Source organism: Egretta garzetta, unplaced genomic scaffold (genome assembly GCF_000687185.1).
Source record: "Egretta garzetta isolate BGI_Z169 unplaced genomic scaffold, ASM68718v1 scaffold45, whole genome shotgun sequence".
Classification (NCBI taxonomy): Eukaryota; Metazoa; Chordata; class Aves; order Pelecaniformes; family Ardeidae; genus Egretta; species Egretta garzetta.
In genome coordinates this window covers 11,677,196-11,704,566 of record NW_009260028.1, presented here as the reverse complement: position 1 = coordinate 11,704,566, position 27,371 = coordinate 11,677,196, and the positions used below count along the sequence as shown (strand labels likewise).

General features: G+C 43.1%; 1 protein-coding gene across 1 annotated transcript; it reads right to left on the bottom strand.

Moving 5' to 3' along the window:
• Positions 1-2,592: 2,592 nt before the first annotated feature.
• Positions 2,593-23,288, bottom strand: LOC104128187 (interferon-induced GTP-binding protein Mx-like). Its single transcript, XM_009640923.2, is given in 15 exon segments — positions 2,593-2,826; positions 5,509-5,564; positions 5,567-5,699; positions 7,136-7,212; positions 8,015-8,173; positions 10,503-10,644; positions 11,505-11,627; positions 12,605-12,683; positions 13,408-13,606; positions 14,098-14,236; positions 15,880-16,034; positions 17,296-17,433; positions 18,270-18,462; positions 19,974-20,305; positions 23,272-23,288. Coding segments are annotated over 14 exon segments (2,103 nt in total). The 5' UTR covers positions 20,250-20,305; positions 23,272-23,288.
• Between the last annotated feature and the right edge of the window lie 4,083 nt (positions 23,289-27,371).

Sequence of the window (27,371 nt, the reverse complement as noted above, 5' to 3'; positions counted from 1 at the left end):
GAATGTTGGATTTTTGATGAAATCACTCTGACTTGTGAAATTGAATTAAATAAGGAATTTTAGCCTAAAGGGAGTCACACCTCATTTTGTTATTGCATCTCACACTGCCTGAAGCAATGTGTACCTGCCTCTCTTCTCTAGGTGTGAGACAGGGTGTTTTGAATAGCGCATGAGCATCAAGTGTGCCTAGAGGATACCAAGAAGTGCTCAACAAGTTCAAAGTACTTTCAAAAGAGAAATTAAAAAAATAGAGTTGTTATAGCACCATGCTTTTTTATGGCTTCTGACCTGCAGCGCTGCAAGTTCAAGAGCAGCAAAACAGTCTGAAATGTGGAAAACCAGCTGTAGTGCTAAACAGGGTTAAGAAAGCTGTATGCTGTACTGGAGTGAACGCTGTGCCACAGAAGTCAGCCCTCTGCTGGTGCAGTTTCGTGTCAGAGAGCCAAACACCTTCTATCGTTTCTAGCGTGTCCTGGTTTAACCCCAGTTGGCAACTAAGCACCACCCCGCCCCTCGCTCACCTCTCCCCGCGCTGTCCCTGTGGGATGTGGGAGAGAATTGGGAAAAAACCCCCAAACCTGTGGGTTGAGATAAAGACAGTTTAATAGGACAGCAGAGGAAGAGAAAGTAATAATAGTGATAAAAGAATATACAAACCAAGTGATGTACCATGCACTTGCTCACCACCCGCTGAACGATGCCCAGCCCTTCTCCAAGCAGTGATCACAGCTCACTGGCCAACCCCTCCCAGCTTTATATACTGGGCAGGACATCATATGGTCTGGAACAGCCCTTTGGCCAGTTGGGGTCAGCTGTCCTGGCTGTGTCCCCTCCCAGCTTCTTGTGCCCCTGGCAGAGCAGGGGAAGCTGAGAAGTCCTTGACTGGTGTAAGCCCTGCTCAGCAACAACTAAAACATCAGTGTGTCATCGACATTCTTCTCATCCTAAACCCAAACCACAGCACTATGCCAGCTACTAGAAAGAAAATTAACTCTATCCAAGCCAAAACTAGGCCATAGCCTGAAGGGAAGGCTTCTCTTGTAAGCATCTTGGGAATTACTGCATGGCACACTGGTACAAGCATGGGGTTTTTTTTAGCTGAATGCAGCCATGACTCTTGCTATACAAAGCACAGCTTTGCCCATTAAAATAAATCCTCTGTATGAAAGATGTCATGAATGCAGCATGCAGGATTATATTTTGCACTGGCTTCCATGAAATGAAAAAGCTTTTGGAAAGGTTCTCCTTGCCCTGGGGAGGAAAAGGAGAAAGGCAACAAGCCACATGCTGAGACACCCTTCTTATGCTTAACATCCTGGGTTGTTTAATCCCTTTTGGATGTCCAAATCCTGCCATCTATTGAATTGCCCATCAGTCCCAAAATTTCAGACGATGCTCCAGGCATCCAAAAGAAAGAGCCTCTTAACCTTGTAATGGTTTGACCTTGGCTGGATGCCAGGTGCCACCAACCTGCTCTATCGCTCCCCTCTTCAGGGACAGGCGGGGAGAGAATGAGATGGAAAAGAAAGAAAACTTGTGGGTCAGGATAAAGGCAGTTTAATAAAAAAAAGCAAAAGCAAAGGCTGCATGCAGTAGCAAAAGGAAGACAAGATTTTATTCTCTAGTTCCCATTAGCTGGCGATGCCCAGCCACTTCCTGGGAAGCAGGGCTTCAGTATGCATAGCCATTGCTCCAGAAGACAAAACGTCATAAAAGATGAATGTCCCCCGTACTCTTACTTTTCCCTTAGTTTTTGTATCTGAGTTGATGTCATATGGTATGGAATATCCCTTTGGTCAGTTTGGGTCAGGTGTCTTGGCTACGTCCCCTCCCAAGATCTTGCCCCCTCCCAGCCCACTGGTGGGGGTGGGGGGGAATGTTGGAGACACAGCCTTGATGCTCCGGTGTGTTATCAACACCTTTCTACATACCAATAGAGAGCACAGCACTATGCATCTTGACCCAATACACCTTTCTCTACAAATTAGGGAACTGAAAAAAAAAAAAAAAAGACAAAGGCACCCTGTGGATGTACCCATCAGATGAAGTCAACGTTCTTTTCCCTCTAGGCTGGAACTGTTTCATGCCCACCCTGTGCACCCTCTCTACCTACTGGGCTGGGACTGGCAGCGTCATCTTTCAGGTGCTGGCAGGAAAGACAACAACAACAGCAAGGCAAAACCACAAAGGGAAGCAGGGGATCGCTAGGCTTGTGCAGTAAATTTCATCTAGGAAAGTTAGATGATTTGATTTCTCCAGTTTGTGAGTTATAGAGCTGAAAGCCCTCATCCTCATTTAAAAAAAGCCACAAGAAAACAGAACTCTCAGATCTCTAGCTTTTTAATAAGTATTTCAATGATTGTACAGAGTTTGTAAGGCAAATGTTTAGAAAGGCGATAGCATTAATGTAGTCACAACTCCCCCAGTGGAGCGCTGTACGTAAGGGTAGGTGTTTGCATATAACTAGTTACGGAAAATAAAGCAGAACTGAACACTAGAAATGTGTGTTAAAGGTCTGTGCTGACATTACATTTTTAGGGCATTATACAAATTTCTTCAATAATGCTAAAAAACAATGAAAAATGAAGAAGTCTACAGCGAGCTGAAGTCTCTCAGGTACTGGCAGGCTACGGTGAGACGTTTGACTCGTTGACTGAGGAAGTTCCTATGCTTAGCAGCTTCACTGTCCTCCTGAAGGAGATGGCTTAATTTGTCTTTTTCTTGCAAAAGATGCAACATCGCAGTCTGTAAGTTGTCCCCGAAGTCATGAAGGGCAGAAGACAGGATGATCAGAGGTATCTGGTTGGAGAGGCGTTTACTTGCTCCCTGCAAGAAGGGGGAAAAAAGGCAAAAGATTCGTTTCCCAAAAAAGCTAAAAAAGGAGGGGGCTACAGGTAATCTGGCAAGAAGTGACAACACATTTTAAAAATGTTGTACTGAGTTACTGTTCAAGAAGTGAGTGTTTCTGGGAACTAAAAAGTGTTTGCTGTTGGTCTCTTTTGTGCCTAAAGATCTAAAAATTAAGAGTTACGGGAGTGTCAGCTGTTGCTTTTTTCCCTCAGCAAACTAAACCCAAGGCAGGCTGTTGCCTGCTTAGCTCTGCCAGCTATCACTGGTAAAAGTTATACCAGGACATACCTGAGGAACAGTACTTGTGAACAATTTCTGGTGTCAAATCCGTCTTCTCTGAACACTACCAAGCCCTTATGGTACAGGAAATCAAACAGTGATTCTTTTTCCCAAAGGCGGTAAATTCCTGTATTTAGATGGTATTTCTGACGTGGTTGTCCTCTTAAGTGTAAGACAGCTCTGGAGTAAGCTTTAGCCTTAAGGGAAAATGTCCTTAGCAATAGTGAGAGCAGCCTTTGCCTACATTACATCTATAGATAATTTTTTGTTTAACCTTACGAAATGTCTGGTCTAGTTATTTATGGAAATTGAAACAGATTGACCTAGAAGACCCTGTGGGGCCCTTTTCCCAAAGACATCCACAGGGCTTGGGGGCTTAGCTCGTGCTCTTGGGCGATGGGAGGTTCAAAACCTCTCTGATGCTGGAAGGGATCTGCCGCCAGCCCTCCAGGTACCAGGTGAGCACTTATGCCTTAGTGAGTGGCTGTAATTGCTGTTAGAGATGTCGTCTTCCTTTCTTTTCGTGGCACCTGAGTTGAAAATGGCAAGGGGAAGACCAGGCAGAGGCACATTTGATTTGTAGGTCCTACAGGGTTTAGGCAGTCTGTTTCCAGAGAAGTCTAAGGTATTTCTGGCTTTACATACCTCTGGAGCTCAGTGGCTGCAAATCTTTCATGTACAAGGATGGGGCCAAGCTCAAGCTGAAAAATACCTGACTAGATGTTTAGTTTTTCTTTCTAGTTTGCAGAGATCTAGTCAATAGCAAGTAATTTGGCTGAGTCAGCTGAAGCACTTACTGAGCCTATGTATTCTCCAGGCACTACTGACCATAGCGGGAGGGACCTTAGATGCTTTAAATATGGGTGTTTTTCTGGAGCCAAGCTCTACCCAGAATCTTGACAGTCCTGCCATAGGTGACACAGATTCGCGCATGCCATTTTCAAAGGCCATGGACACTTAAGAGCTTCCATCTCATTCAAAGTGTGTTTGGCCTTGCATAAGTCCCATGGAGATACGATGCCCTGGCATTTGTTCTTATGGAAAATGGCGCTTAGGCCGTTTGCAAAAAAATGTGTAATTAGCATCTAAGACATTTGTGTTACAGGAGAGAGTATAGCAAGGCAGGAGCGAAGAGCTTATGCAGTTTTGCCTTTGTCTCTTGCTCTCTGAAAGCTGATGGTTTTCTCCCCATCAGCCTGAACATTTAATTGCAGGAATTTGTCAAAACCTCACTATTGAAATTCAAGGTGAGATGCTACCTACCTTACTGCATTATTAATATTGAACTTGTTGCTTTCTGAGGGAGTTTTGTGAAACAAAGATCAAAAGCAAAGCCTGATACTGCTTGGTCTCCTTGCTGTCTTTCTTTAAGACAATCCTTTGTTAAAACATCCCATTTGTCTTCAGACATGTAACTTCTATAGAGCTATCTGCAATACAGCATACTCACTCTGATCTCTACAGATAGATAGCCTAATCCATTTTAACTTAACGTTTTATTATCGCTCCGCCTGCCGCATTTAGGATCTGACTGCAAGCCACTGGCACCACTTTCTGCTGGCAGCAGGAACATGCAGAGGGACTCGAGGCTGACCTGAGCTCTCACATGCTGTGCCAGACGCCAAAGTGCTGTACACAATGTTGTTAGGCTTGTGGAAACTAGTGTTATTTGAAAACCAAGAAACGAACTTGCAGTGGGGAAAGCAATCCTGGGACTGTTGCTTCCTTTGCTGGAGAGGAGGGCTAGCTATCCAACCGAATATCAATAACTTCTACTTACAGGGCTAAGGGCTCTTCCCCATCCTATCCTCTCCTCCGTGCTGGTAAGTGACTGTCCTTTCCTCCCCCCGACACTTGTCCCCATACAACAGCCAGCACGAGAGCACTGTACTGGCGTGGGGCTGTGTAGGCAACAGGGAGCCACCCCCGACTCCATGAAAGCTTGGAGGAGGGTGGGAAGAGGACTCACTTGCCGATGGCATATTCCCTGAGCGAGGGGCAGCCACGGCAGGGAGCCATGCCAGGCTGGGGGGGTAGCTAACAAGTGGCTTAGGAGCCAGCTGCCATTTACACAACCTGCAAACTTTTCTAATCACCATACCCTGCAGCGCACAGCTACTTCTCCCCAGCGGCTGTGCTGACGCAGCCCGTCAGACCAGCTTTGTCCTGGCATTTTCATCACTGGTCAGAAGCTCCGATTAACTCGTACAGAAGCTGTGCGTGTATCTGGACAAGACGCTTATACCCTCTGGCTACCAGTCTCTGCATAGGAGTAGCATTGCATGAAAAACTAATGACTACAGCGAGATCGGGATGAGGGGTATGTGCTATAGCATTCAGGGCACAGAAGAACTGCTGTATTGTAGCCTGTAAACTCACATTCAAATAGGCCTTCGTGTGAGAAAGCATCTCCTGGACAAAGGCGGGGTCTTGACTTCTACCTTAACAGAGTTTAAATCATTAAGGTAAAGGTTATCCTGGCAGTACATGATTCTCTCCATTTTAAACTGGGTCTGGATCTGTCTTTCAGCCTCCAGTGCTTGTTTCTCTCTAATGTCTTCAATTCTGGTCTAGGAAAGAAAAGAACAACAAGTTCTCAGACATTTGCTTCCTTTGCAAAGGTGCCAGTGCTTTGCAGTGTCCCCAGGGAATGGCAAGGTGGGCACCATGTTCAACAGTCCTTGCTGCGGCACCATCTGATCCCAGACTGTCTCTTGGAAACATGGAGTAATGCTGCAGATTCTGTTTCCTCTCTTGTGAAAGAGCAGGAAAACATGGTGGGTTTGTCCTCTTCTAAAACACGAGTGGGATCAGTCAAAACTTGGTGCTTGGACCCCGAAGGAAAATAGAAGGTTGATGGGAGCAAGCAGCAATGGCCAGTCATGGGTTCAGCCTGCAGCCTGTCCTTGGGTTTTGCCTGCATTTTGTTTGCATCTCCCTCTTGCAGTAGGCAGTGACAACAGGCACTGATGTGAACTCCATTGCCCCTCCTGCCCTTCTCAAAAACCACACTCTCCTACCTGTTGGCAGCAAACCAACCCCATCTAACCCCTCACTGTCTGGCATTTTGCAGTAATCTGGGCAGCAAAGTTCCCTCAGTCATCTTCAAATTCCCTTCAAATGCTTTCCTGGCATCTCTAAGAAAGCAGCCCAACTTTTTTTCTCATCTTTGGTGTCTACCAGAAGTTCCTACCTCTTCATTCCTCTCACCATGTTATGCCTAAAGACCCTCCCTGAACAACTCTGTCTTTGGCCGCAATAGCTTATTTGCTTGCTGCCTGGTTGGCCTGGGAGCTCAGTAGGGTTTGGCCATGCAAGTCAACTAGCAAACCATCTCTTCCACTCACATTTGCCTTTGAGTTTCCTTTTTAAGCAGGCCCCTGTGAGTGGACTCTGCCTCCCGGCTGTCCAGCATTGCTTCTCATCACTTCCTCAAAGCTCTTTCTGAGAAAAGGTCTTCAATGACAACCAAATAATTTAACTCCACTCCAAAACATGCAATCCCCCAATTTGTGAACAGTCATCTTCTAACTCGCTCATAGTTGAATGATTTTTGGCTTGTCACCTTTTCTCAAAGGTGAGATACCTGCACTGGCTAACACCCAGGCTTGCCTTTCAGAGAGGGAAAAGCACTGTTTAGCGCTCTGAGGCTACCCACACACTGACAAATCATTGCAGGACTTAAATTTGAAATTAATGATAAACTCCTAAGGTTTTCTTTGCATTGTGTGGTATGCATCAAGAATGTGACCAGACTGAATGAGGAATGTATGTTTTAGATCTTGCCAAAGTTGTACCAAAAGGCAAAACACACTTTCATTGCTACCATTATAAACATGCTATCATTTTCAAGCATTTCCTTATTTTATAAAAACCATAGGCCTGCAGGAAATTCCGTGCTTGCATAAGGGTAACTCAATGGGATGGGTACTGTAAGCATGGCTGTATTTACAAATGCCATTCTGTCTTGCTTTTGTCTTATCTCAGGTTATAGGTAGTGTCTCACCTTAACAGCTCTGTTTAGATTGTGGAAATTAGCAAAATGCTTGTCAGTGAGTTCCATAAATTTCTCTTCCACCAATCCTAAGGGAAGAACAGACAGACAACATAAAGTCAGGTAAGCAAGTGAGGTTTTTAAGGTTAATGTGACGCTTGGGAAAACTATTCTTTTTCTGTATTCATCCAGAAATAGCTGAGCAGCAGTACTGATGCACTATGCCTTTTTGACCAATATTAACAAGTAGGAATTTAGATTCCTACGTCCAAGAGCGTGAGCCATTAAGGACCTCCTGCAACCGCTGAACACCTGAGAGATTGAATAGCACTGAGATTTCTTTGATAAAGCAGTTTCTTTGCTCACAGCTGCATCTGACCAGATGTGCCATCACTTGGCCATGTAAGCACATCTGCATCTCTCCCCCCTGAGAAGCCTCCCCAGGAATTGGGGCTAGCACATGTACTACAGAGCACTGCATCTGGCACACACACCATAGCTGCCTTCTAAGGCAAACATAGGTGAAATAGGATCATGACATACTTTTTCCTTGGGTGCTTTTTACTGGATGAACATTGTCTCCTTTCCCCCAGCACCAGGTACTTCTTCTATACTATTTCTTTACTGTGTTATTTATTACAGTTACTTTCTAACTCCCTTCCACCAGCCACTGGGAAAAATATTAAAAAATGCTGGAGACCATGTGTAGAGATTGGAGGCTCTAGAGAAGAAGCAAGCCCCCAGGTTGAATCAGGTTCACTTCCCCACACTGAAGTATCGTGGCTGGAGCTCTTGCCCCAGCAGGGAGAATGTTGGCTTATCCTGGAAATAAACTTGTTAGGCACACCAGTGTCTCCCATGCGACAGCCTCATGTGGCCTGTGAGACGTACTCATCACATTGTGCAGTATCTCGATGGCTGGCTGCTCCATTTCTGTGATTTCCTTTTTTATAATGTCCTCAAATGTCTTGAAACTGGTAAAGCCTGGGAACTCCCGGCCACGATACTGGTCTTCATATTTCCACACTTTACTGGGTACATTTTTTTTAGCTGTAATATTAAAATAACATTGTTTTACTACTAAACCACTCAATTTATAAATTTCAGATTTAAGAAGAAAGTTATTGCTCCTCTTTGAAATGCTCTTGAGAAGAACAACTACTGAGACAATGCTTTAAGCAATACCATTGTTACAGAACCGAGCTAACACACATTATTTCTCAGGGAACGAACCGTCTCACACAGTGGATCAAGCATCTGACTGACAGAAAGCAAGCCAGAAATTATGATGGGGCTCAAAAATACCAGTTCTTCTTGGAATTGCTACCCTCACAGAAGTGGCCGTTACCAGTCACTTCTGAGTTTTAAAAAAAACAGAACAAAACAGAACCCCAAACTCACTAAACAGTCTTATTCCAGGGAATCTACTGTTGGCTAGCTGGTTTTTTTAAAAGATATTACAGTCAATATTTCTTTGTTGATATTGTATGAATTTGGCCGTTACCAGTCACTTCTGAGTTTTAAAAAACCCAGAACAAAACAGAACCCCAAACTCCCTAAACAGTCTTATGCTATCTTAAATGAAGTATATCCCTTCAAATTGGTTTACATATTCAGGGAAAGATGTGTTTCTAAGTGTTTTGAGAGGTTTTGATATTGCTCCATTTTGGGGTAAAATTTGTGAACCAGGGGTCAAGTGAACACGCGGAAGTAGAAGTGAAGCCATGATTGCATTCAGTTCTAACATTCAGATATATGACACCATGTCTGGATAATAAAAAAAAAAAAAAAAAGAAGAAAAGAAAAGAAAACCAGAAGTAGATGTGGAGTTCAAAGTCTGAACACGTACCCGTGCAGTTAAGGTAGTACAAAGCTGTAACACGGCCGCAAGAACATCTGTCAGCTTTGCAACAGAAAGTTCCAGGCTTCAAGTATCCAGAATATCTCTATTTTTAATACTTTAATCCATCATAAGAAAGCTGAAGTTAAACAGAATCATCTGACATGCCATGATGTACCTTCAGAAATCCTAGCGGAGGCTGATAACAATGCTTTCTATTGAGGAAGGGCTCGCTAAAGCTACCTCTAGTTGTCAAGCTATGGATGTGAGCTTACTCTGCTGCAGATGCAAATACTTCACCTGAGCATGCGTACACATGATTTTGGGGTAGCATATTGTCAGCAAGAGCCGTGCTGTTGTAAGAGCTGCTGCGTGCTGCTACCCTGATCCTACTGTGAAGTCAGACATATTAATTGAAATCAACGGGGATAACCTGAAAGTGCCCAGTGGATTCTCCACTGTGGTTCAGCTGCCATGTGATGCCTCGCGTATCTTCTGCAACTCAGTTGCACTCTGTCCGCTGAAGAAGCTGCATCCTTCTGCTAGCGCTTTCTGCCGTTTTTACATCTATGTCTTCACGCCTTCATTGCCTTACTCTTTTATTCATCCCCATAAAATCATGTTGACTGGCTTGGTACTTCATGGATGGAATGTAAGAGACATTGACATACGCCAACGTCTGTCTGTCTGTCTCTCTTCACATATATGCAGATATATACACATATATTTGTCTCTGGCTGATGGCACCTTTGGAGCCTGTTTGTACCTATCATTTTCAGAGTCACTAGTGATGTTGGCATAGATGTGCATCAAAGACTAAAAGAACTTCTTTCAAGAGCTACTGCTTGACTGGAAGCTGACGCTATTTCATCTCTAAGAGCAAACGACGGGGTCTCTGAAAGATGTGAAAAAGATGCTGCAAAAGCTGTTGAGTGTACAGCAGAGTTCAGCCTGCGTGTATCACTCTATGCCTCAGTTTAGAACTGAGTTTGGTTAAGCAATTAGCAAGATGGGTGATGCACAGAAAGGGGTACTCTTTACAAGGTTGTGGTTATTTCAGACTGAGAATCGCTTTCTCCACACCTTAAACCAGAGCTAAAGTAGAATAAAAAAGACCAAAATTCCAAAACATTATTAATAATACTAATAACAACAACAACCACCAAATTTATTCTATAGTTTAAATATATTATTATTGTTATTATTATTAATTATTAGTGTTCATGTTGGCTTTGTTGCTGTTATTCAGAAGAATGGTCCAGAGAATCACCAACCAGTTCTGTGCCACATTCTTGATTTTATTGCTTTGCTGGGAGAAGAGAGACATCCACTGAGCTCTCCCTAATGACAGCATTTAACGCAAGCTGGGTCTTTCTCCCCGAGGACCAAAGCATAACTTCCCTAACACTACAACAGATGAATGATCCTAGCGTCTTTTTCACTTTCTTGAAAACACCCCATTGATGATGCTGTGTCTTGATTTAAAAGCAAGGGAAGGGAATCTCAGCTCAGCTGCAAGTGATGTTTTTCTATGCTTACCCTTTGCAGCACACTCCAGGAGAATCACTGCCCATGTTTGAAACTCTCTGCGGATTTTTGCGAACAGTCTGACTTCATTTCCAAACATCTCTTCCTCTCCGTTTATTGTCTGAGAGATGTCTTGATTAAAGAGTTTGATCAGCTGTAATGAATTCAAGAACCATCAAGCAAGGTAGTAAAGATTCATTTCTTCAGATTAACTTGCACATGTTAAGTAAATCTACAGTCATTTGATGTCAAAGCAGGGACATGATTCATTGAAAACACACCTTTCTTACAACTTTTATGCTCTTAGCTCCTGGTGGGGTTTTTTTGGTTTTTTTTGTTTTGTTTTGTTTTGTTTTTTGTTTTTGTTTTGTTTTTGTTTTCTTCAAAACCAGCACAACTAGAGGAGAACAAACTTGACAATCTTCTTTTTTTTTCTTTTGTTTTGGTTTATTTTTGTTTCCCTGTGGACTCTTAGAACTATTTACTAAATTCTAATTGACAAAATTTGTATGAAGTCTTTGAAGGCTGGTGAGCTTTCAGAATAAGCACCTCTGCTGGCCTGCCAAAAGCTTACTGTGAGGGGTTAGCTCCCCAGGACGAAACACTTCGATGGACTTGCAAACCGTATTTTGATATCAGGAATGCATTTGATTTTATGAGTGCTGTAAACAATGGAAACCCTTTGAAATGTCGGGCAGGCAGGAGTGTAAGTTTTCCCTCTCTGAGATGCTTGATTTTGACCAGTTAACCAGGTTGTTGTTCAGCTCTCTTGCCCCATAATCACAGGAAGAAAATTGCCAGAAGGGGCGACAAGCTCCTCTGATCCATTATTTTTACAGGTGTGATGTATTACTGCCAGAGGTTTGCCTGCGATACTCTCAAAACACCTCAGTGACAGATACCACAAGCTTCCTGGTGGTCCACGCTGATGGTTTGTTAACTTTAGGTGGTTTCTTTTTCTCCCACATTTACCTCCTCATTCTGCTCCATGACCAAACCAATATTGATACTTACATCTGTGAGGAAAATCAGCTGCTCAGACTCTGTTGTGGGTGTGCCTCTTCTATACTTTTGTAGATCCCGTATTGTTTTCTGAAGTACCTCACGTATTTGACTCTCTAGTGTTGGCAGAGTTTTCTGGGGGGTAGACAGTGAAGAAGAACATTTAAGTAGCTTAAACATGTCTGGTTTTGGAAGGAAAACAAAATCCCTCTAAGAGTGACCTACGCTTGCACATGATCTTTACTGCTCTTAGGAGTCCAAGAGCTCTCTGTCCTTGCATCCCATGTGTGATAGTGGGTTGGCATGGAAGTGTAAATATGGCCTTCACTGAGAGAAGGCAGGGGGCTAGGATATCACTGAGAAATCTGAGGCTGGACCTCACTGCAAGGCAGGCAGAGTGGCTGCAGTCTAGGGCAACATTTCACCTATGGTGAGCCAAAAACTACGTTCTCATGGGTTGCGCCAGGGAAGGTGGTGATGTGGGGAATGTACTGAACCCTCTGTTCCTGATAAATACCCAATTGAACACAGCTGTTTAGTTGCCTATTTTGTGTAAGGTTACATAAATGCATATTTTTTCTCCTTCAGGACTGAATTCAGAGGTTCCCTGTATTTTAGTATTTTCCCTTATTCAAATAAGATATATTACTTACAGATATATGTATATAAAATTAAAAACCCAATATACCTACATTAGTATAGCAATATAATAAAACAATTAGGTCTTACTTGAGATTTTGAAGAAATTTTCAGTTAAATAGAAATTATTGTGTTTTAGTAAGCTCATAGCGGTAACTTGTCACCCAGCTGCCCAACACTCTTCACAAACAAAAAGAAATATCATGGCTGCCATTGAAAAGGCAGGAGTGACGAGTCACATGTAGGTGAAATGACTTGCCTATTGTCAATCTTCAGCTTGAAAGCAAATCTGAGGACAGAGCCGAGTTTAACTCTCAGTTAAAATTTGTTCTCAGATTGCCGGATTGAAGAATAATTAAGTATTATCTATGCATATAAAGATGCAATCAATTGCAATCCAAGGTTGAAGAGCTGAACTTATTCTTAGATTGTAACTGATACAAACAGCTTAGTGTGGCACCTTTGTTACTTACAATAATATGTCTCACAAGTTCATTTGTGAGCTTCTCTGCCAGATGAGGGATAGTAGCCCTTCTTTCTTCAATAAGAACGCTGCAAAAAGGAGGAAGAGGTGGTTTTAGATAGACCATGTGTGCAGGGCAAGGAAGAAACACTGCTGCTCTTCTCTGTTTTCACTAGTTCTACTGCCCAAGTAGAGTGAAGCAAAGGCCCTCTGGGGAGTGCTAGTACAGATGCGGCAGCATGGTGGCTTTTGTGCAAGAGCTGTTTGACAGCTGCTGCTACTGGCTAAGCAAAGGGAAACCAAGAAGAATCTGAAAATAGCAAATTCTGACAGCAGATTAACGTGCTACTGTATTATTTCTGCATGCATGCAGTACACTGATTCAAAACAGTTTTTACCTGCCATTCTCTATATTATGATGGACTTGCTGCTGAGTCACCTTCTGGGGAAATCTGTACCCTCAGCACAGGCAGTATCCTTTCTCAAACTGAGTTTCACCATGTCTTCCAGTGAATAGAAATACTTCAGTGCTTAACTTGAATTCTTTGGGACTATTCTGAACTTCTGAAGGTCATTGCACTTCTCCCAGAGTTAAGCAAAGAGATATATTGAACTTGCATGCAAAATACATTTTAAAAGTTTATTTGACATATAAAATTCTGGTTTACTGGGACGCAACATTACATGGGCAATCAGAAATAGCCAGTATAAATAATAGCTGTTTGTAACCCTAATTCAAATCTCGGCAAGTCAACAGGAACCTTTGAAGTGACTTTAATATGTTTTCAATTAGGTCCGTTCTGGGAGAAGTACCTGAAATGTTTGTGAGTCTCGAAGAATTTTCTCTCCTGCTGGATTGCAGTGGCCAAGGACAGCTTGTTCTGGATGTCCTGCTGCCCACGACACTTCACGATCATGTAACCTTTTTTGAGGGGGATGATCTGGTTTCGTATTATGTTAATGATAGACTCTTCAGTCCCTCTGTCCACCAGGTCGGGTTTCGTGAGGATCCCTGTGAAGTTACCCAAAGAGAAAGTTACTCGAGCGCAGGAGTGAAGGTGGGAGAGCTGCAGGAGGACATCCCACCACCAGAGGGGGAACGTTCTGTACCGTGTTTTATAAAGCAAATTCTTTTTGTTTTGTTTTCTCTCTCCTAGAAAGCTCTCAGCTCCTGGGCTGTAAAACTTGCTCTACAGTTGGCCTCCTGCCACACCTTTTGCCTTGCAAACCTTTTTTAACAGGCAATAGCAAAGCTTTCCCACCATTAACTCTGAGATTTTCGATTTCCAATTATTCATAACACGAATGCCAGCAAGATTCAAAATTGGAGGATTCTTAGAGCTACTGGATCATCTCAAGCTTTGTAAATAATTGATTTAGGCTGTTTTCTTTTTTTTCCTTCTTCTAGTAGCTAATTTCACAGTTCTGGCATGGAATACAGAACATCAGACCTTAATGGAAGAAAAGATTTCCACTTAACTCGTAGCTTAAAAATTGCCTCACCTAGTGTCCTTTCTCCACTGGGGTCCACCTCTTGAGCCATTTTCAGTGCTTCTGTTGTTGCAATATCCACGTTACATGGCACCACTACCAAATTGAGTGTCTCTTTGCAGCCAATAATTTTTTTCAGTAGCATTTTGATCTGCAATGCAATACAGCAGTAATGAAGTTCAGTGAAATGAGATGCTTGCATGTAGGATGTGAGCATTTCTGGCAATACGAGCCACTGTCTGATTACACTAAATGTTGCACATACTGGGGACAGTATTATATCCTAAAGGATGGCATGGAAATGGGTCAGCAGAAGAATGCAGCCTCTTTTCCCATGTCAAGATTAATCCAAATATCTGACATGAATGAGACCGGACTGTTGTTATGCCTGTCCCGAAAGCTATGTAAAGTTTAACCTCTCATGCATATAATCTTTCATTATGGAAATATTAAAGATATTTCATAAATAATCATGTGATATAAGAAAAGCAAGTTCTGATGTCTAGTTACACACAGAAAGAAAGCAAGCTAGATTATGCTGATAAATCTAAACTTTGTATCTCTGAAAGGAGAACAAATGTCTTTGGCTTATATTTTAGTGGAGTATTTGTGACACCCCCCCCCCCAAGTCGCACATGACATCTAGTTGGCATTGTTTCTGTGTTTAAATGCCAAACTAAAAGTGTTTCTCACAGTTTGTGTTGTACTGCAAAAGGTACAGACAGCTCTATTGTGCTTATACCAAAGTAAGTTAACTCTTTTTTTTTTTCCTTAGTTTTGGTCAAGGTGCCTCTCTTTTCTACTTCCTATCCATCCCAATTTCTGACGTGCTACAATGCTGTAGCCTCCATCTCTGAAGCACGCAGGCAGCTGGGGACAATGGAAATGTGTGGATCATGTTGCACCTGCTGCTTTCTTATGAATAAAATAGAAAGTTTACTACCCAACTGTGAAATGAAATTACTCTTCTCTCAGTGATTAAAGCCCAGGCGATCCAATCTTGTCTTATTTTTGTTGAGATGCCAGTTTAGTTTGGGCTACTCTTATTCCAAGTTCCTATCTACAGGTATTTGAGGAGAAACAATACACCCAGCTCCTGCACATCACCCTCACAGCTGGCCTTGTCCCCCTGGAGTTTTATTTGCATTCCCCAGCATTTCTTCTTAAAGCAGCAGAGGAAGAGCAGAGACCCCCTCCACTTTAGGGCATATGCTGTTTACTTCAAAAAGGGTCTTCTGGGATCCCTTAAGGGATGGGAGAAACCAGGAGAGGTCTGATTCTGATGTCTCTGTAAGTAAGGGATGACAGAGCAGTGAACCTGTGAGAGGGGCAATTGGATGCCTTGCTCCAGAAGAGCTTACAAGAACTCAGATCTATTCAGCTTTGCCAAATACATCCACAGAGCTGGTAAGAGACAATTGATTTTGGGATGTATCTATCTTCCAGACTGCAGTCTAGCCGAGCAACATTGGGGCAGCACTGTGTTCAGGGTCTATATGGCCAGGTTATTCCATGCTGTCATGGGTAGGCTGTGTCAAGGCACCTTGAGGGGGCTCCTTCATGACTAACGTGGGCAGCTCCCTCCTGCACGACAAGGCAGGCAGGAGATCCTGGACCTCACTGTTCGTATTGGCAATTCCTTGCCTGAAAAATAGGCCTCTTTGTTAGTGTAGCTCCATTGCTGGCTCAGAAGCCCAGCGTAACAACTCCAGCATCCTACAGCAAAGGCTCACATATGAGGCAGGTTACGGAATTGACCCTGTGCCCAGGCTGGCATATGAGACTGAGTTTTACCTGTTCCCCAATGTCTTTTGGCTGATCGCCCACGGCCACTCTGGCAATTCCAGGAAGATCAATTAGTGTCAGATCTGGGACATCTGGGGACCAAATTTCTAGGGAAATGAGTTGTCCACTAATGGCACCTCTAGTACCAGCCACAATATCCTGGGCTGCAAGGAGAAAAGAGCAAGGCAGTGAATACAGGCTTCAGACAATGCATCGAAGTGAAGCTGAACACAATGACCTTGAAAAGTACCTACTACCACCTATGGTTCTTTTAGGCTTGGGGTTTTTTCAGATTCAGCCATGCATGTAAATCCATTTATGCAAAAATCTAAGTAAATTATTATGCAATATGTGGATACGTGGAGTCCTTTTGGAATGTGAAATTTAATATTTTACAGAGCATATACTTATGAACTCTCAAATATGCAGACAAAATACATGAAAATAACCCACAACGGAAGTGATCGGATAAAATACTGTTCAGTTGTAGAAATACTTCGTCAACATCAATACACATTGTAGGCATTAATTAATCCTTAGGTGCCTTGAAATATAAATAGGTGTTATTCTATATTCTTCACGTTTTGATAGAGAGGTTGAGAGACCAAGTAATTTGTCCCAGATCTTATGAGGCAATAACGCTTGAACTATGAACAGCACAGAGAGGCAAAGAAACCCCGTAGTCATTCTCATGATAGATTTTTCAGCTTTGTAATTAGCTTAACCAATTCACACCACTTGCCTTGCCATTTTTGGAAGGATATATTGAAGACATCAAAAAAATATACTGAAAAGCTAATGAAAAAAACATTAGGACAAATAACAATTTTGCAGAGATGTGCTAGTTGAGGAAATAAGGACAACCCAACTTTTACGTTTAGGGCAAGTGCTTACTGCTCTTTGGGTAAGAAAAACGTTTCCTTGCATAGCATGAAATGCCATAAAAGTAAAGCTGTGGCATGGGAAGGGCAATGATTGAGGCTATATTCACACTAGCTGGCAGAAGCTCTATATGTCCTCTACTCTGCCTTCTTGCAATGTCCTCCAAAGTCATAAGATTTCCAGCCACAGACACCTCAAGCATTCTCTGAGCTTTTGAACTGATGACAGGAACATTTAGGGCTTTGCGTGTTTACAATTTGACAGACAGCCTCCCCAGACCAGGCAGGCAGTATCCAGCTGAGGACACAGCCTGAGCTTTTTTTGGACATCATGGATCATCTTCATTACTGAAGTCATAAGTAGTACAACCCTCTTGAGAGAGTTATGTTATGCTACCCTACCTTCTTCTGCTCTGAATTCAGCCCTTGGTGCTACTCATGGCTACAATCACTGTCTTAGTCTAGGGACAGCCTAAGAAAGGGGAAGAAAGGATTTGGAGGAGATTGAGCAGGCCAAATCAGAAGGGAATACGTTACAACTCACCTTCTCTTATTGCTTTCTCCACCTCAGAGGCATTCTGGAGCTCTTTGCTGATATTGCGGTAACAAATTCTCCCTTTCCATGCCTGGGTGGCAGGTATTCTTTTCAGTTTAAGTTCCAAGGGACATCGAGTAACAATGCCTGCAGCAGTTCCAAAGACAGAGGTAACTCTCTCAGCAGTTGTTATACATGATATGCAGCCAGGGACTGTGTGGCGTGCACAGGGTTGCCTAATACTTCACACAGAGACACAGAAATGTTCCAAGAGACGTTACCAAAGTGGTCTTGTCTGATTTCCTGCTCAGAGTAGGACAGTTGCCAGCACTAGATGAGGCCAGCCATGGCTCTGGCCAGCCATGTCTTGTCTTGCAAACCTCCAAGGATGGAGATTCGCACCTCTCTGGGTGACCTGTTTCAGTGTTGCACCTACATCCTATGAAAACCTTTTCCTCAAGTCCAGCCTGGAAGACTAGATGGTATTGTCAACTCATGCAGAACTTATGTGTGTATGCAGAGCTGGAAAGTGAATCTTCATGAGCTGCAAAGTCTTCCAACAATCTTCTCTGACTTAAATAACATCCAAGGCACATGTTTGTAAGTAAAGATTTTTGTAAGATATCTGTAAGAAAATCTTGTTAAAAAAACCCCAAACCAACCCCAAAAGCAGATTTCAATACTCTGCTGCACTACTCTTTGCTGGGAAATGCACAGAATCAGCTGATGCTACCTTTCAGTCTGTCCAGTTTGGGGGAAGAACGCTACACTACACTCTTCTTACTCCTGGTCTCTTGACCACCAAGAACATGTGCCTTGTTGGAGCTACCCTGCAGTCCCCCATCCATTTCTTCTACTGGAAAACAGAGCTGAGAAGGCCCCTGGAGTCTCACAATTTAGATATAGTTTCAATCATGGAATTACCGAATCCTAGACAAAAAAAAACCCAAAACAAACCCAAACCTGAGAAGGTGAATTCTTACCATTGCCCCTGGGAAGAGCAATACCAGACAGGGCTTCTAGGACGGAGCTTTTCCCAGAGCTCTGGTCTCCGATCACTGCAATCGCGGGCAAAGCCAGGTCTTTTTCTATTCCGAGAGCTCTTAGGCTGTCGATGAGATCAATGCAGGGTCGGATCTTCCTCTCATATTGGTTGTACAAGGTATGTTCTGCTGCCTGCTAGAGTTAAACTTACAGTGAATTTTCCATAATTTTAAAATAAGTTGTTTCCACAAAAAAACCCTTATAGGCATCTTTCCCAGCTCATCGTTCTCTAGTAAACCTTATGTACTGGCATCAAGCTGTGCTTTGTATCACTGCGCATCCTTGCACCTCCGTGTTACAAACAGGTGTCTGTAAATACGACAAAATCAGTTGAGGTTGGCTCAATGACCACCCTTAGTAAAAATACCAAGCTTTGTAAGCTATCCTGAGAAGGTAAAGAGTAAAGGACACCTCATTACTTAAGTGTGCTTTGTTAATTTATTTTTTTAATAACTGCCATTTTCTTCCACTCATCTACAGATGTACTGAAGTATGTGTATGTAAGTGAAGACTAGTCCCAGTAATAAGATAATTTAGTACGTAATAGCTTATTAAATCTGTGTTTTGAAGTTTGAAGATTTAGTTTGTGTGCAGACACCAGAAGCGTTCTGCTGTAGTGTCCTTAATAGGTGGCTAAAATCTTTTAGATCATCATGGCTCTTCTTTCTTTGACTCATTTTAGGCTAGGGTAAGGGATGAATATGAGCAATTTGTTCAAAATGACTGATTATTGTATTTTTGGTTTTGATACATGTGCCAGATATTAACACAGGCTCTTCATTTTCAAGAAAATCAAATAATCTCCAGACCTTTACAAAACTGGGCCACCTGCTGTTAAATATGCCCAGCATAAAGATCAGCTTGGTCTCTTCTCCCCATTGCTCTCTTCACGTTCCAGTCTGACTGCTGCATTCAGAAATGCAATCTTGAGAACATGAATATTTTACAGACCCTAACAGGCCAGGCACATTCATAACTGATCTTTTGAAAAGAAAAATCCCACTATCACCTTTGTCTGAGAAAGCCACCCCTGAAGATATGTCTGTCAATCAGATGTAATCAAACAGAGCAGATTTTTCTTTCAAGATGAGAAAGACAGCACACATAACTGGAGGCAGGTATTTTAAAGCTTTATTGATAAGCCCTCCCCACTGTCTCCATTACAATGTTTGGTAGCTGGTAAATCCTAACCATTCTCAAGGAACTTCATTAACTATGACACAGACTTAAAAACTGTTTTCAGTGTCAGATATTCAACACAGATTATTGATCTTTCTTTGTATTTCTGTTGAAGGTAGCAGAGCCTCAAGTGAAAAATACCTCAGATTTTGGAATTCTGTTCAACATTTGCTATTTGTTACCAATAAAACAAACAGATACACTTTGCACATTAAATTGGCTGCTAGGCTGCTGCCATCCTACTTTTTACACCTGTTTTTTTTATGCCTGCAGATTAATTGCAGATATCTATCTTCCTAGTTACACCAATGACTGCTTGGGCCTGGTCGCAAAAGTACTCCTCTGTTTAGACCTAACAAGTGCAGATTGCCCAAAGAGACAAAGTGAATTAATTTTGGGGAATGAAGTGAAACACCAGAGTAATAGTTGGGAGGCTTTATGCCCTCTTCTGGTATCTGCCTTACCTTGTCCTGTTCTCCGTGATGCTGTTTCTTCAACTCCTTCTGCTCATAGATAGGCTTTCTCTCAATCATGTTCTCCGACGTTGGAAGACCTTCATCTTCGTCATCGTCTCCTGGGAGAGGTACTGCAAAAGCTTCTAAAGATGGTTGGAGGGGAAGTGGTGCAAACACACCACCATTCTTCAGAGCAGGGCTGGCACTTTCAGAATGTTGTTTGAACACTACACTCTTATTATCCATGGCCTGCTGATTTTTTGGCCTACAACACGGGTTGCTCATAAGTGCTTCACTACACAGCGATTGCTGTCTTGTCCAACTACTCTTCCGTACAGCTTCTGAAATCAAACATGGGGCACTGAGTGAGTCCAGCTTGCAACAGTGATCATAGCAGAGAAAAAACAAACACCACTTTTATTTACTGATTCAAACCCTCAGTAGACATCAAGTGCCACAGCTCTTTTCAAATCAGTAAAGTTGCTCTCCAGAGGATAAGCTTGAAACACTTCTCCCTACCTTTCTTATGCTTTCCTTGTGTTTTAAAAAACAAAAAAAAGAAGTTGCCACAGAATGAACAATGTATTTTTCTTGGGGTAAAAAACCTATTACACCAGTTTTTGCAAAAAGCCAGTTTTCCCCAATGAAATATTTTGCTGAAAGGTGTTTTGAGAAGCTTGGTCAGTCTGGCAGCTGCAGGACATGGTTGGAGAGAGTGTGCAAATGCTTAAACTTCAGTCACCTGGGGTTGGGAGTACAGGGCTGTGTAGCTGCCCGAGGAGGGTCTACATAGGTGGGCCACTGTCAATGAGCGTAGGACACACCAAGCCATACTCTGCTATGCGGCCAACTTGCCTCTCTTGCAGTAGAAACACTTGTCAGAGGCAAGTCTTACACCTATTAGAGAAGCTCAGTATCTCAGCCCCCACCCTTGGTAGCTTAAAACCCTCACCAAAAACCAGACTTTGCTTGATATATGTTGGAGAAAGGAGAACTAGGAGATTGCTTATTGTTTTGTTCAGTTTTTCTTTATGTAAAAGTTTTGTTGAGCTATTTTCTGTGGGTGACTAAAGAAACTGGAGGCTTTTGATGTGGCGTTTTCCAGGAAAAGTGATTTCCAGACAGAATGAATTACCTTCCCCCCCAACAGTATTTTTTCAAAACTAGATTTTTTTTAACGTCCCCCTGCCAGAACCAAGATCTGTTTAACTCAAACACTTGGGAAAATGAATTAGGAGAAACATGTTTTTGCTTGAAATAACAGCCCGTTCTTTTAATTTTTTGCTTGGATTAAGTTTACAGGTTTTCTAATTTAAGCAGATGTCAAAACAGGATGATCAGACATAACATAAGTTATACATTCAATGTGTAAAACAAGTTCGGAAAAAACCCAGTTCTACAGAAAAACCATTCTACAGTTGCTATTCAGTCTTTCTTTTTAATAAATCAACTCAGTTTTAAAAAATAGATATTCCTATCTTTTTTATCAAAATTAAAAAATAAATGACTATGGGAGAAGTTCTCAGTTTTGACCAGCAATAAAAGATAACTGAATTACTTTAATTTCTTTATAGGTATTCATTTTACACTTTCCTCATCTTTCTCCACACGTCCCATTTCTTTAATATTTCAATATGAACTTTTTTTTCTTTCTATTAACGAATCATAAGATTTTTATTCCTTGAATGAGGACATGGTTCTTTATCTGCAACAAACATACTTTCCCCATCTACTGGCCACCAGATTCTTGGTGATTTTTCTATTGCTACAGGAAATAGTTTACTAATGTTTCTAACTGTAATCCCTTTTATTGCCTCTCCCATTCTCTACCTGCCCTTCAATTTAGTGGAACGAACACTTCCTATGAATTTTTAATTTAATGTAAATATTCCCCAAGAACATTTTTCCAGCCCTTTTACATTATTATTTATATTCAATTGGGCTGTGTTCAGAGATATTAATGTACTGGCTTTAGCATATGGCCTCCTAAACACATTCACCTCTTCAGAAAGAGGTTATACAGAAAGCTTTTGCCATCATGAATAGGATGAAATGCAAAAATAGTGTAGTAAGGCCACCAGGAAAAACAAAACAAAATGAAAAAGAACTGACTTGCAAGACAAACTTGTGACGTCTGGGAAGCTGCGACTTAAGGAGTCTGGCAAAAAAAGTGACAACTTTGAAATATTTTAGTGCAACGGTTATATCTTACCACATACTTAGAATGTTTTTTTAGCTAGGTCTATGGTGCAGACCACGGCGTGCACACGCAGATACACGGGCTAACAAAGATACCTACAGCAAGCAGCGGAGCAAATCAGCATGTGTGGGTTTCTGGGGCTACCCAGCTGTTCTCCACCCGGACCTGAGAAAGGTTCGGTAGGTAGGTGTGATGCCTCACTGTGCCATGCAGGCATAGCGATTTCTTTGTGTACTGAGCCTTGGCAACATCGCATGAAAGAAAGAAAGAAAGAAGGAGAGGAAAAAAAAGAGCAGCAGTTTTTAAATGCCTGTCTGGAACTGGGTGACGTGCTGATACTGAAAGTCTGATAACACCTCCCTCACCAGAGCTGCCCCTGCCTCCGTCATCAGGACAACGCTGGTTTCCTTGAACCTTACCTCCAGCCCTTCGCCTGCCTGTGTGTCGGAAACTCCCCGGCGCAACACAAAGCGCTGGGCTACACAGCCGCACCTGCACGAAGCACCAACCTGCTGAAGAGGCGTTGCCTCGTTTTTCTCTAACGATCCTGGCTTTGCATCTCGAGGGCTAATAACAAAATCCACTATCAAACCTGAAGTGCAAAGCTGAGGCGCTGAACCCAAGCAGCTCTTGCATTTATTCACTCTGTGTCCAACCAGAGGTGCAAGCAGACTTCTGCCTGACATATCCTGTGACTTCAGGATATTTGGGTAAAATACACGGTCTCCGGGTTGTACGTTTATTAATTCTAGCTGCCTCCTCAGAAAAAAAAAAAGCAGCGATGCAAAGCTTAACGATGCTACCTGTGAATACTGCCAGCGAGGCTGTGCTGCTGAACATTGCCCCCACAGAGTACATGCTTTAAAAAACGTGTTCCAATATAAATGCCGTCTCTCAGTCATCTCTCTTTAAAAAGGAAATAATACTAATGCCTTTTCTTTTTCCCCACCCCAGAAAGCAACAAATCCTACTCCTGGCAACCTTGTTTAATCACACTTACTTTAAGACTCCTATGCAGCCTTCTCACATGCAAATAGTAAAAGAAATGAAGATTACAGTCAAAAATTGCATGATTCTTTTTAGAAGAAGGAAAAGAGAAATATCTACCTGTGTAGTGTCCTGTAGCAAGGAGCAGCAGTAACTTTTTTTCAGGTTCTGGTGCTTTTTTATTTGCAGGCTCCACCTACACATTGTGACAAGAATCAGGAGAAATGAAACCACTTCTGATATGGAGAAGGGCTCGCTTAATGATAGTGCTAGCAATAATAATGCAATGTGGGTTTTTTTTCCCTTCTATTTCCTCATACATCAGCTAACTTTACTCCTGTCACCAAGGGGAGGGCAGAAAATGGAGCTCCTCATGGGCACAGCTAGCTGCTTCCTTGCCTGGCTGTACTGTGCCGCGGGGCGACAGGGTTCAATGGCAGAGGTACTGGGAAATATTGCCCCTGACCAACAACACCCTCTTCTTCCCCCAGAAGTCAGCTCCCCGAATCAGCTCACTCACACTTGGGGTGAAACCAGCCAGGTCGAGCGGAGACGGGGCAAGCTGCTGTGCCCCACTCCCACCAGGGCTGCCTGCTGGGGATGCTGGCCCTGCGCTATCCAGGGGACCCTTTCAGCCTCCCCATCCCTTCATGCGCAAAGCAAGCGGGTGAGAGCCCCCCTCCACAGGAGAGGGAATATTTTTTCCACTTCACGGCGAGACTTTCCAGCCCAGCCAGGGTGGCAAGTTGTGCCATCGCCCACCTGGGCTGAGCCTTTGCTGTGGGAGGCTGCAGGGTACGGCTGAGCTTGCTGAATATGGGTGACCAGAAAGCAAAGTGACACACAGTGTGATTTATCAGTGTTATGCACTGCTTCAGAGCAGTCAAGGTCTTGAGCTGTTTCTCAGGTCCTTGTGCTGTTTTCTTGATGTTACTGGGTCAGAATGCTCCCCTCTTCTCCTGTCTTTGCTCTCCTGCCTTCATTTTTTGTGTTTTTATAGGGTCTAAGCTGTTAAGCAAAATCACCTCGGTTCCTGGTGGTTTTGGTGGGTTTCAAACTGCATTATTCTAGTTCCTGGGTCTGACCGAACAGCAGTCACGATGTTCATTAGAGCCAGCCTTTCTTCCTATGTCCTCGCCTAGCAGTGACTCAGGGGGCTTGCATCTGAGCTTTGGCTGCAGGGGTGGAAACAGAGCCAGCGCTGCGCAGGCAGCACCACAGCCGGGCATGGGGACCCCAGCTGCAAGCTCTCCTGGCCTCCTCCACCACCCTTCCCACACTCAAGCATATAGGAGACCTGTCTGTGTGGGAATGGGCTTCTAAGTCACACTAGCCTGGAGAAGAGGAGGCTGAGGGGAGACTTTATTGCCCTCTACAACTGCCTGACAGGAGGCTGTAGCCAGGTGGGGGTCGGTCTCTTGTCCCAAGTAACAAGTGATAGGATGGGAGGAGATGGCCTCAAGCTGTGCCAGGGGAGGTTTAGATTGGACATTTAGAAAAATTTCTTCCCCAAAAGGGTTATCAGGCACTGGTACAGGCTGCCCAGGTTGGTGGTCGAGTCCCCATCCCTGGAGGTATTTAAAAGATGGGCAGACGAGGTGCTTAGGGCCATGGTTTAGTGGTGGGATGGCAGTGTTAGGTTAACGGTTGGACTTGGTGACCTTAAAGGTCTTTTCCAACCTAAACGATTCTATGATTCTATTCTACCAATTATCTTATTAATTTTTGGTGGTGCCTTTGTTATGTGGTTGATTCGGTTATGGGGTTTTGCTTAATCACAGGACCATGTTTCAAAGAAAAAGAGGAGCTCTGGGCAATACCACGTTGACCTGAAGGGAGAAATTGCAGTTGTCCTTTCTCCAAATGTCGGATTTCCATTCTCCTATTTTTCCTGAGTCAGCAAAATAAAATCTTTACCCTGTTACTAGGAAATGTTTCAGTGTAATTAATTGAAAGCAGGTTTTGTGTTCATGTAATGATTTATAACAGCATGTTTCACTGGAAATATGGTTCTACAGATTAAGATAACACAATAAAGGATGTTTAAAAATAGATTAAGCAGAAATTAATTCAAAACTCAGAAGTGTAGAGTATGTTTTGAAATAATTTTAATGAACAGAGAAGTGGGACACAATGCAAAAGATGAAAGACCAAGCATTTGTCAAAGCAAATTCAGATTACATTTTAAAAATGGAATACAAAAATGTAATATAAATGCACTAGCTGGCAGGATCATTATGAGCCATAAACCATTAGGCAAAGTCCTGAATCATAAAATTATTCCAGCAGGACCGGAATATCATCCGGTCAAATCTTATGACTCAAAGTGATTCAGATGGTGCTGTCTTGAGCTTTATCCCATCAAGTTGTGAAAGCTCCCAAGGATAGTTTCCACAGCCTCACTGCGAAATTCCTTCAAATTATTAAATACCTTAGAGTGTTTTATTTTTTCTTCTTCATATCCAGCTGGTTATATCCCTCCCTTCAGTTTATGTCCCGCTGTCTCTCATTCCCCCACCGTGCATCTCTGCAAAGAGCCCAGCTCCATCCTCTCAGACAGAAGTGCTGGGGGGCTGCTACAAGCCCCAGGGCCACTGCTCCTGCCCTCCCTCAGACTTACTGTTCTGCCCATGTCTTGCCCATACTGGGGCCTCTAAACAGGAGGCTGTATCCAGATGAGGCCTAACAAGTGCTGAACAGGGGGGAGACAGTCACGTCCCTCCATCTCCCACCTCCTCCCGTCCGCAGGGTGCAGGGTGCTGCCAGCGTTCATGGCTGCCAGGACATGCTGCTGGCTCATGTTTAGCTTTATGGCCACCACGAACTCCAGGGTCCTTTCCAGCAGAGGTGCTTCCCAGCCACCAGCCCCCAGTTCGTGGCACTGCAGGGATTTATTCTGTCCCAGGAGCAGGATTTTGCATCTGGCCTTGCTGAGTGGACAAGGACCTTAAAAAAAAAAAACAACCCCCAAATAAATTAACATCCTCAGACAATGGTTAAGAAAAACACTGCCAAAAAAACAAGCCAAAAATCCCTACAAAAGCAACCCCTGCCTTAATAAATAAATAAATAGAAGTCCCACAAACAAGACAGAACAAAGCCAAAGCCAGCAGTAACAAAACAAATCCCCCAAACTACTAGGAAAAAGAACATCCCTCCCAAAAACCCCCACACCACAAAACATCCTGCCAAAATAAATGAAATAACCCCAACAAATAGAAGCTACCAAAAAATAAGGGGAAAGAGGAAAAAATGAAGGCAAATATCCAAACTGGTGTAAAACAAAAAGGAAAACTAAATGCTTAAAGTGCTTAAAAATTGCTCGACTCGGGAAGATAAACATAAATTGGCAAGGGAAGGGCGCTCATTTCAAGTGTCTCCTCCTCAGCTGTCTCTTGAGCTCCAGCCATGCAGAAGCTGGGTGGATCAAGTAGTAATGGCATTTTTTTATAGCAAAAAGCACAGTTGAGCGGGGTGTTGCTTCAGTGTAGGACACAGCTGGTAGGAAAAAGCGAGCACGTTCATCCCGCAAGCCTGCTCAGTAGCTCCTTTAAACCTGCGTAGCTGCTTGCAGCTCTGCTGCTGCAAGAACCTGCTTCTGGTAGCTGCAGGTGTGCTGGCTCCATCCACTGCGAGGATGACTTTAAGCATGGCACAGATGTGTGCTGCCAAGGGCAAAGGGTCTGGTTTTGGGGTTTCGTGTCCAACACGGCCCTAGTCTGAGCAGTGTCAGCCTAGAGTAGAAAACTCCATCATTCCCCACAGCGTGACATGAGCAATGGCCAGATGACGTACATTCAAAATCTTTGAAATGAGTACCAAGCTTATGGAAACTTATTTTAGATTATGTACATTCCTTCAAAGAGGGGGACCACTCCCTCAATTTATATAAGGCAGAGTGGCTAAGAATGGAACCTATGTTATTGAGGGTATTAAACCCGTTTGTTCAAGGGATATTGAAATCTGTTACCGATCATGATGATGATGGTATCCAAACAGTTGCCAAGAGAGAACGGATCCTGACATCTGGACATTTACAAGTGGTGATATTTTTACCTAACCTTTATTCTACTTTCCTAGCTTCTGACAGTGAGAACTGAATAGAAGAGCATTATCTGTTACAGATCAGGCAAATAAAGTCAGTTCTTCACAGCTGTTTAGCACTTTAGTAATACAATTTGGGGGGGGTGGGGGGTGGGGTTCTAAAGTGTAAACCCCTG